At 38.6% G+C, this 10,963-nt stretch overlaps 1 protein-coding gene across 1 annotated transcript; it reads right to left on the reverse strand.

Annotated features, from left to right (window-relative positions):
* Positions 1-377: 377 nt before the first annotated feature.
* On the reverse strand, positions 378-8,202 carry prss35 (serine protease 35). Its single transcript, XM_051866402.1, has 2 exons — positions 7,816-8,202; positions 378-2,218 (listed from the first exon to the last, which is right to left on the reverse strand). The coding sequence occupies exon 2, from the start codon at positions 2,203-2,205 to the stop codon at positions 934-936; it is 1,272 nt and encodes a 423-aa protein (XP_051722362.1). The 5' UTR covers positions 2,206-2,218; positions 7,816-8,202; the 3' UTR covers positions 378-933.
* Positions 8,203-10,963: the final 2,761 nt, after the last annotated feature.

Raw genomic sequence — 10,963 nt, forward strand, 5'->3', positions numbered from 1 at the left:
CAATCCGATTTTGAAAAATCAATTTTATATTAAGATTTTCGATTTATATTTCCTATCAAGCTGCATTGCTTTTCTCTTTATCATAATTACAATGATATGTATCATCAATTATATCTAAATTTAAATAACCCTGTGTTTTTTTTAAAAGAACAACATGATCATATGAAACTCATAATACAAGCCTTATTAAATACATACTTACAGTTCTACAGTAGGCTGTTACTCTGACAGGTCCTCAGATGCTTTATATTTAAAAATTAAATTAGCACCAAAAGTCAACAAGGGCATCTGAAAATGAAGCTAAAACCTCCAACTAACTGCCTGCAATGTGATACAAAAGGCAGAAACAACTGTAAATGAACGCCCATGAAGACAGGTTACAGTTTATGCTATCAAAGGCACACAATCATAACATTTAATAAAAACAATAACAATGATAACAAGAATAAAGATTTTCAAAGAACACCAGCACATTGATACTCAGACATGTTCTTCAAAAAGAAAAAAGGAAAATTACAAATATCAAAGCTTCTTCTCTCAGAAAAAAAAAGTTTTTTTTTTCTTGTGTCAACTAGTCAGATCTAGCTTTCTACTTCAAGGTATCCAGAAAGATTACCAGACAAAACAAATGCCTCCCATAGCAAACAACACTGATTGAAGTACATTTTCTAATTCAAAACAACAGTTTAGGACAGAATTAGTTCTCATTAGGACAACTGAATCTAGAAATACATTCGTTCTAACTGATTCATAACAAAAGTTGTCTAATAAAATAAATTAAGGTATCAAAATAGCTTGGAAAAGTTCAATTGTAGGTGTGTTAAAGTCTCTAGTGTTGAGGAATGCAGCAGTTTGCGTAGTGCACAAATGGGAGGCACAAGGGTTGGTGAGAGCTGGGACGGAGGCAGTCAGACGGGCCGCTGATGGAGTCTCTCAGGTGCCCTGACACTGGCTAGAGTCCCCATGGACCCAGCGGCAGATCTGTGCGTACTTTAGGGGTGTGATTCTTACGGCCACGTTGTAATCCTGCTGCACCCCGTTAACATCCACCCACTGGTGACCCGAGAACACGCCAATGATTTTCCGCTTCCACTTCTTCTTGCCAGGCTCTTTAAGGCGAATGTAGACACCCGAGCCGCTGGAGCCAGGCTTGGCATCGCAATACTGGTACAACAGGTCGTTGGACTCCTCGGACACAGAGCAGAAGCGGTACACCAGGTTGCCCGGTCGGTCATCGTCGAATCCCGAAAAATGGATACGTCCAGCGGGCAGCTTCTTGACGGAGGGGATGACGCCTAGATCCATGTACTTGGTCTTCTGTGCCCTCTTAAGCTCCAGGATGGCGTAGTCATAATCGGCCACAATGTTCTCCGAGATGCCTTTAAACCAACCCTTCGGCACTTGCATCTGTTTCACCCGCGTCCATCTGAATGAGGGCTGTTCAGAGACAGTGCTGCGGCGACTACGGTTCCTCCTTCCTTTGCCTTTGCCCTTACCCTTACGTTCTTGCTTCTCTTCAATCTCTCCATTTTCATCGATTTCTTCCTCCTCTTCTTCATGTTTCCTCTGGCCTTTCCCTTTCCTTCCTTTCCCTTTCCGGCCTTTCTTCCGGCGGGAACGCTCTTTCAGCACGCCAACGCTGAGTTTCTGTACCCCATCTAGGTAGTCCGTACCGTTATGGATGCAATGAGCGGCAGTCAGGACGTGTTTGGGGGACACCAGCACTCCAGAACAACCCGTGGAGATCTTCACAGATGTGGAGAAAGGATACTTCATGGAGTACTGCTTGTCAGCGATGGTAAACCTCGTATCCGTGCCGTAGACCTCTCGTCTGCGGCGAGCGTGCAACCGAGAACCTTCCGTCCAGTCGTTGCTCACATTTAGCTCCTGTACGGTGACGGTGGTGAGCGTGCGTGTTCCGTTGTCGTACATGGTCTCGTAGGACAGTAGCTGCTCCAGATCATCCAGACTGGGCTCTGGAAGACCCCGCTGGCACTCAATGCCACATATCCCATGGAGCTCACTCTGCGGCTTGGCCAAAAACTCTGAACTGCCCAGATGCACCGTTTGCTTTTCTTGTACCAGTGGTACTTTCCTCTGTGGCCAGGTGTAGTCATCGTCACCTGTGGGATCGTCCACTGCTGCAGACACCAGCACAGCCAGCGCTGAGATGGAAAGCAGGAGCATTAAGGGTACCGGGCCCATTGCAGAGAGACCCCTAGACCAGACAGAAAGAGAAAAAGAGAATCAATATCACCTCAAATATTGTAGAAGAGTTAGTTCACCCAAAAATTAAATTTCTGTCATTAATTACTCACCCTCATGTCGTTCCAAACCCGCAAAACCTTTGTTCGTCTTCGGAACACAACAGATATTTTTGATGAAATCCGAGAGTTTTTTTATCTCCCATAGAAAGCAATGAAATTACCACATTCAAGGTCCGGAGAGGTAGTAAAGACATTGCTAAAATAGTCAACGTGACTACAGTGGTTCAACATTAATGTTATGAAGCAACGAGAATACATTTTGTGCCCAAAACAAAACAAAAATAACGACTTTATTCAACAATTTCATCTCTACCCTGTCAGTCTCTTACGCAGTTGATGCAGTGAAGCGCTTTTGTGTTTACATCCGAATATAAAGTCTGTGTTCTGATGTAGAACACGGAAGCTCTGCAATGTGTCTTCAACGTAAACTGCGTAGGAGAATGATAGGGTAGAAAGGAAATTGTTGAATAAAGCCATTATTTTTGTTTTGTTTTTGCTCACAAAAAGTATTTTTGTCGCTTCATAACATTAAGGTTGAACCACTGTAGTCACGTTGACTATTTTAACAATGTCTTTATTACTCTTTTGGACCTTGAATGTGGTAATTTCGTTGCTTTCTATGGGAGAAAAAAAAACCTCTGGATTTCATTTGTGTTCTGAAGATGAACAAAGCTCTTACGGGTTTGGAACGACATGAGGGTGAGTAATTAATGACAGAAATTTAATTTTTGGGTGAACTAACCCTTTAAGTAACACTTTATATTGAGGAAAACAAAAACCTTTTTCCAACTGAGGAAAACAGGAAAGAAGATAAACATCAATGTACCTGAAATCTAAAGAAGCACAATCTTACAGAAGCACAGAAAATTCATAGCCAAAAATATGAGAACATATTGTGTTGTTATAAATTATTGGTATCAGTCGATATTGGATATTTATTGGCGCATACTATTTCTATTCTATTTTTAATACGATACAATTTTGTTTAACATTTAGAGCAACTTTGCTGTCATCTAAAGCCCAAAGTATAGGGCTACTTCTCTTTTTATGCGCACTCTAGGGTGCAAATGATGTAAATTTTGTCATCATCATAGTATGTGCGTGTTGCAGATGCACAGCATATTTTTCTAACCTCGCATACATCTGGCACTTGCGCTTTATTTTTTTGTTGTTGTTGTAAATGTATAAGTAATATCATTTTGTCCTGAATATAAATGTAATATGCATGCAGTAGATTTCTTACAGACCATTCTACAAATTAGTGGACGTCAATTCTGGTCCCAGCTCTGCACATTTTGGATGTCCTGATTATTTAGCACACCTGATTTATTTTATTAGCTCTTTAGTAGAGGCTCCAAGACCTAAAATGTGTGTCAGATAAGAAAGACATCCAAAAATAATATTAAGGGGGGCCTGCAGGAGGAGCACAGCTGGAAGCATTGAAACAGGGAGGAGATGATTATATTATACCTTCATGGCCACTAGGGGGAGACAAATAATAGGATTTTGGAGTGCTATTTCAAGACCCTTGAGAGTATGTGTATATACAGTATACCTCATTCTCCATTATCACATTCCACAGATATTTAGATCCAATCCTAATGTAATAATAATGTATTCCCACAGATTCCAAAACAAAACTTTTGAATCTGCTTTTAAGACACACAAAATTGAATGCCAAATTTGCTGCATTAGCTTTAGAGACTAAACAAATAGCACACAAATATGCTCACATTTAACAATTAGTCCTTAACCGGCACCAGCTGACAGAAAATATCTGCTATTAGAGGAAAATAATGCTGCCTGTGGAGACTGGAGGTTTGTGGTGGGGACTGTAAGGATATTGACCCTGTTGGTCAGAGCTTTTTGAGTCAGTGGTTTGGAAACGTTTCTTACTGTCTTGCTAAATGTCTTTAATAAGTATATACTTGGGTTCTGCGGATGGTAATGTAATTGGTACTGTTACCAATAAATAGGAGTATAAAATAATATGATAAACTAAACAAACATACACCTACACACAAAGCTATCCGATCAGAAGCCTATTTCTGTATTCATTTATGTATCTCGTAAAAGCTCTTACTGAAAAAGTTTTAGACATGAGTGCATTTTATATTTTCCACCAGACCATCAATTTGCACAGTGATGAAAAGGTGCTTGAATCTTGACTCGTGCAAGTCACATGAATTATCTCGCACCAAATAAATCATGCACATAAATACTGGGAACAAAGCAGTGGTTTTAAATGCATACCAAGATTCCCAAAGCTTTTCAACAATGCATTTCCCTGGCTTTTCCAGTCATTTCATGGGTGCAGGATAAAGATTTTCAAAACAATATAATATAGACTGCAATGACCTGAGCATAAATATAAATAATGAATTCCATGATTTTTTAAATATTGTATATATTTCCATTATGTTTTAAGGCCTGAAAATCACAATATTTTCAGGTTTTCTGTGTCAATGAGAAAGTTTTTCCTTTGCGTTTTTCACTGACAGACGACAAAGTTGTCAAAACGATCCCCGTTCACACGGATCCATGAAAACGATTCAAAACGCTGCATTATTCATGCCAGGCCAGTAGTTGGCGATGTCACTTTGTAAAGAAAAACTATGCACCTATAAACTGAACATGTAATACTCATGTGCATGAAGTCACCATTTTCACAAATTCACGTTTTTGTAGTTTACACGGAGACAATAACGGTATTTACCAAATCGTGTGCACGATTTACTAAAACGTTCGCACGATTTACTATTTCGTTCCCTCGATTTATAAATCATGCGCATGATTTATAAATAACGAAATAGTAAATCGTGCGCACGTTTTAGTAAATCGAGGGAACAAAATATAAATCGTGCGCACGTTTTAATAAATCGAGGGAACGAATTAATAAATCGTGAGGACGATTTAGCCTACTATTTTTTTCCTGCATGTCATGTCTGGGGCTCCGTAGAAAACAGTGTTGTGTAAATGGCCCCTAAAACACAAGATGCCAGTAGCATTTATTTGAAGAGATCGCAATACGAAATGAGTGTGTATTACAGGAGAGGCATGAAAATAATTCCGGTTTCTGGTGTTATGCTGAATTTCGAACCCCTGCCAAATTATTACCCCCCTTGTTGCTACATAATTGCCTAATCTTAACCCCACCCCTAATCCTAACCCATCCCCCACACCTACTCCTAAACCTACCAATACTAGGGTGGTACTAATCTGGCAGGGGGTCGAAATTCGGCACAACACCGGATACAAGGACTCATACTACGGAGCCCCCTAAAGGGACGTGGTGGTGGAAAAAATTTGGGATGGGAGGAAATTTTTTTTTTCAAATCTTTTGCATTCCCTTACAAAACTGTTGCGTTCCCTTGCAAAGATATTTGCGTTCCCTTGTTGTGAGCTCGGACAAACACTTCCTCTTTAATGGAAGCAGTGATGTATGAACTGAATTTGGTGACAGTAGAGTGTGTTACAGTGAAGTTATTGAGTCTCTTCAGACCGAATTTGTGAATATATTGCCAACTACTGAACTCCTTGACTTAAGAACTGACTGCATTTCTTTATATTTGAGTCCAACAAGTTCAAACTCTATGAGCCGCGCATTATTTGTGTGCATTATTAACGTATGGAACTGACTGAAACACTACTGCCAGCCAGCGGGACATTAAAGAGGAAGTGTTTATCCGAGCTCACAGCAAGGGAACGATAATATCTTTGCGTGGGAATGCAAAAGTTTTGCGAGGGAACGCAAAAGATTTGAAATTTTTTTTTTCCTTCCATCCCAATGTTTTTCCACCACCACTTCCCTTTAGGGGCTCCGTACTCATACAGCCTTGCCATGGACGACAGTGACTATTTAGTAATATGAGACCGCAGTAAGGGGTGAACAATAGGCCTATATTAGCACTGATACAATTAGTCTACTACGTTTCAAAATTACAAAGGTAAGGCGGAAGTATAAGTGTGCAGCATGACAGAAATTATTTTTCACCCACACACACACACACACACACACACACACACACACACACACACACACACACACACACACACAAAAAAATCAGCAAAGCACAAAGCCAAGAAATTCATAGTCTCCACTCTCACACATTCATCATATGTTAGATTGCTGAGCACTGCCCAAGAAAAACACAGACTGCAGCAACATTTTCTAATCAGTAGCCAGTTTATGGATGAAGAGTGTGGGTTGGAATATACAGTAGGTTGCTACTCCATTCTTGATTTAGTACATTTTCCCCTGCAGAGCTGGAATCCCTCTCCTCCCACCTCACACTTCACTATGACATGGCGTCGGTGTGGATTATCTGCATCAACCGTCTATGAGAATCAATCTGTACAGACAATACTGTGCAGCCTCAGTGGAAGTATGAGGGGAAAATATGTGTTATGAAAATAAAAGTTATGGATTCAGGCAATGACAAATCAGATGTGTCCCTAGTGGAGAGGGCCATGAGAAGTGAAGCACTTACAGAGGTCTAAACAAATTCCAGTAAGACTATGATGTAAAATGTGCAGACAGCTCGAACTTTAAAAAGCCGGCAAAACAGACAAACTCAGGCAAACTTGGTCTGACACGTGGTCTGATCTCTCTATCAACAGTTTTTTGATAAAACGAGCAATTGCAATCTGACATTTCTCCATCACTACTGAAATATCATCATGACATTTCCAATGACATTTTCTCTGTAACAGATAGGCTACATCAATAGAGATGCTTAGATTAGTAGGCTGTTTTAAAAAATGGCTATGTTGGAAGAAGCAGAAATTTTCCCCTCTGTGTCAGCATCAACCCATTTTCCATTACAAGGCACAGGAATCTCAACCTTGCACATTTGTAAACTTTTTAACCAACTTGATCAACCAAACGGTGGCGCTATTGGTCCCATTTCAAATTAAGTTTAAAACTGATTGATTCAGTCGATATTGCCAGAGCTTTAAGTGCATGTTTTTTTCCCACTGTCAATCATTAATCGATTCATGAATATTTACACCAACAATGTAAAGTTATATGCGGGATAATCATCTCCTTTATCCTTTACAAAAATTATTATGCTAACTATGGTTTCCACCAAAGAAGATCTCCACTGTATTTATTTATTTATTTATTTATTGCAAGGGTTGGTTTAGTTAAGTTTAGTTAGATTAGGGGTCTTCAGCATACTTCCCAACTGCCATTATCATTCCTGTTGTACTATATACTTGTACATTTACTTTTTAAAAAAGTATTCAAAGCATTTTCTCACAACTTTATGAACTCCCTAAACTCTCATGAAAAAAACAAAAAAACAAAAAAAAACAAAAAAAAAACTTTTTATTATAGCCCAACTTTCACAGAAGCTTTGCAATCCATAAGTATAGGCTACTTGAGATGCTTCAAAATGATTATGATAATTACACTTTATTTTTCACAGGTTAGAATGATGCAAAAAGTTATAAACTTTTTAAATATAATGGGAGAGAATGAATGAATGAGTAAATAAATAAATAAATAAATAAATAAATAACCCTCTGGTGAAAAGCGTCATACCTGCTATCATTCGATTGATGGAGATGTTCAATCCGCAAACAGATGCTTGTTATTTAAGCAGGAAGCGTCTAAAAGTTACTTCATCTCAGAGGTTTTCTGTTGGATTGGCTGATAGTCCGTTTCTTCTCATATCTGCTCCACCTTCAAGACAGGGAGAGCTCAGAGACGAAGCTCTTGGTAGGAATTACACTTGACGTTTAAGGGAAAGGGAGGAAAAAAGTCCCAACAAGATTTTCACAAAGAGTTTCGTATAGGGGAGGGACCATCATGCTCTGCAGCGATGGAGCGTAGAAAGTAAAGTTGAGAAAGCGTTCAGCACTTGATCTTAATGAATCATGGGATTTGAATAAATCTTTTTTTGACAATTCAAAGAGTCATTTATGTGCAGAATTCAAAGGGGCTTTCCACTGATTCGTTCCACTGAGCGCACAATAGCGCAGCAGCAGCGACGTTATTGTGGTTCGGTTCCGTTCCCACATCACTGACACTTGTGTCCGTGTACATGATGTGGTAAACACGCGAGCAGGGGGTCTGCGAGTTAAAAGGACGCCTCTAAATTTGCGTGCACATCCATATGGAGATCCTTCAGTGGGTGAATGACGTAAAGATCCTTTTTGTCTTGATCTATTAGATTATTTGGGGGAAAAAATACAAATCATGCAAAAATCTACTTTCTGTGGAGAACATGTTTTCAATTTCTGAACTGAAATTAATTTTTTGGTATTTTTTGTGAGGCTGAAATTATAAATGTGGTACAACGGTTCGTAGATTATAAAAGGGAAAGAGGTTTCATTAAAAATCTGATGAACTCGCTACTATTTTTTTTTTTTTTTTTTAAGCAGTATTATTTTAAAAACTTTTTTAAGTTTAAAAACCAACATGTAGGAAGCCATTTTTTTGTCATGTGATAAGAGAACAGGAAATGATGTACACACATATGGCTGTGTGGAGGTCAGTAAGTTTTTTTTTTAATAAACAACTTCTTTTGATCTTTTTATGAAAGAGGATGTTTTTGTTCAAGATAATTATAGTAATCTATAAAAGTTTCATGCTATTCAAGATTCTTAGAAGGAAGGCTTTAAGTACTTTACTTGATGGTTACTCCACCTGCCATTTTAGAAACTTTTTCAGATGAATGAATACATTACATTTTATGAAACATTTTGAAAACTTGTAGATGTAGATAACCCACATGTTTTAAACGTGATTTTTAAAGATTTATCTTTCTGTTTATCATCCTTATTTGTAAAGATTTTGAGATTTATACACTTTACTTTAGATGTGCGATCAACACTATAAAAATTGTTAATTTTTCCACTTAATGGGTCATGGGAGCTCTGAGAAGTTAAAGAGATAGTTCACCCAAAAATGAAAATTCTGTCATCATTTACTCACCCTCAGGTTGTTCCAAACCCGTATTAATTTCTTTGTTCTTTTGGACACAAAGGAAGATATTTTGAAGAATGTGGGAAACTGAACAGTTTTGGGACACCATTTACTTCCATAGTATTTTTTTTTTCTACTATGGAAGTCAGTGGTGCCCCAAAGCAGCCTAGTTACAAATGTTCTTTAAAATATCTTCATTTGTGTTCAACAGAACAAAGAAATTCATACAGGTTTGGAACAACCTGAGGGTGAGTAAATGATGACTGAATTTTCATTCCCTTTAAATGATTAGGTCTCATTTTATTTTAAAGAGGCCACCAAATAATACTGTTATAGACACTTTACACAAAACCTTCCTGGAATTAAAGTGACTGCTGGGATTAGAAAGATGCAGAACTGCCTCTTGCAAGAACTGACTTTATATATTATACTTCATATACGTTCAGGTATATTACTCTTTTTTTCTTGTTTCTGTTTTCTAATTCTCTTTCCAAACCAGAGACTCAGGGAAAGACTCAGTCTTTCAGGTTCACAATGTACGCTCACATCAGCACCCTTCACTGCACTGTGAGGTTCTCTGTCAAGTTTGAACAGAGAAAGGTGATCTCACCGCTTTAGACTGTGGCCTCCACCCTCCAACTTAGAGAATGTGCTCCTAAAATGATCATCATGAGCTCTCTCTTTGTCAATACAAGGTGTGTTATGTTTTATTTTTGCACATTGGGGTTATTTATTTATTTATTTATTTATTTATTTATTATTGATTGTATTTTTAATGATAAGAGTCAGAACACAAGACAGAAAATGGAGACGGAGTGGACAAGTGGGATCTGTGCATGACACGGAGCAGAAACAAACTTTTGTTTTCTAAATGAGAGCCACTTCTGTCTGTAGCATCTGTACTAGTTGCAAGGTTAAAATTATCATTTCATATCTAACGGGTCTCAAAAATTGTTACATGAGTGTTTGGCAGCATTGCTCTAAAAAGGAATGGTCTTAGGTGATATTTCTTCTCATGGTTGTGCGATACACTGGTTGCATAGAGGGTTCTTTGTCAAAGGAAAGTCATCTTTTCATGAACCAGGGTGAACCGCTAGATTTTGTGCAGGCATATGCTGTTAGAAGATTGTGTCACTGAATATTGCAACTATTGCGTTTGTTTTGAGTATCCATGGCAAATGCAGACTTACTTTAAGAAGTGATTCCCCTACTGAAAAATCCAGCATAAATCAGACTGGTTTATAATGGTTAGAGCTGGTATAGTGCTGGTCCAGCTGGTGGACCAGAATCTAGTTTACCCAACAGCTTGTTGTCAGATTTCACTCGCTGCTAATCCATAATTCCATTTATATGCTAAAGATGACCATTCGCAAGAGTTTAAGGGAACGTGAGTGGTGTGTTGAGTGGCTGCTCAGGTACATCCTTAGAGAGTCAATGAAGGTGATGTAGATTAAAGTGTCAAGGTGTTTATTTATGCAGGTCATGGTCATAAACCATCTCAGCAGGCGTTCACCTTTCCATCGCTTATTAGAGCTTCCTCCCAGACAGAGAGAGCCATTTATAGGGTGCCTCTTTCCTAACCAGCTCCCCTCTCCACTGTAAACTATAGCTGGAAGATAACATTGGGTTAGCCATACTGAATTTGTTGACGGCAAATATTTAGACACATCAAAACGAGTCAAAGGTCAGGCTGCTGTGTCATTATACAGCAAACATATACAAGCAGCAAAGCAAACATATGAATACACTACTGTTCAAAACT

The sequence above is a fragment of the Ctenopharyngodon idella genome, chromosome 16 (assembly GCF_019924925.1).
Source record: "Ctenopharyngodon idella isolate HZGC_01 chromosome 16, HZGC01, whole genome shotgun sequence".
Taxonomy (NCBI): Eukaryota; Metazoa; Chordata; class Actinopteri; order Cypriniformes; family Xenocyprididae; genus Ctenopharyngodon; species Ctenopharyngodon idella.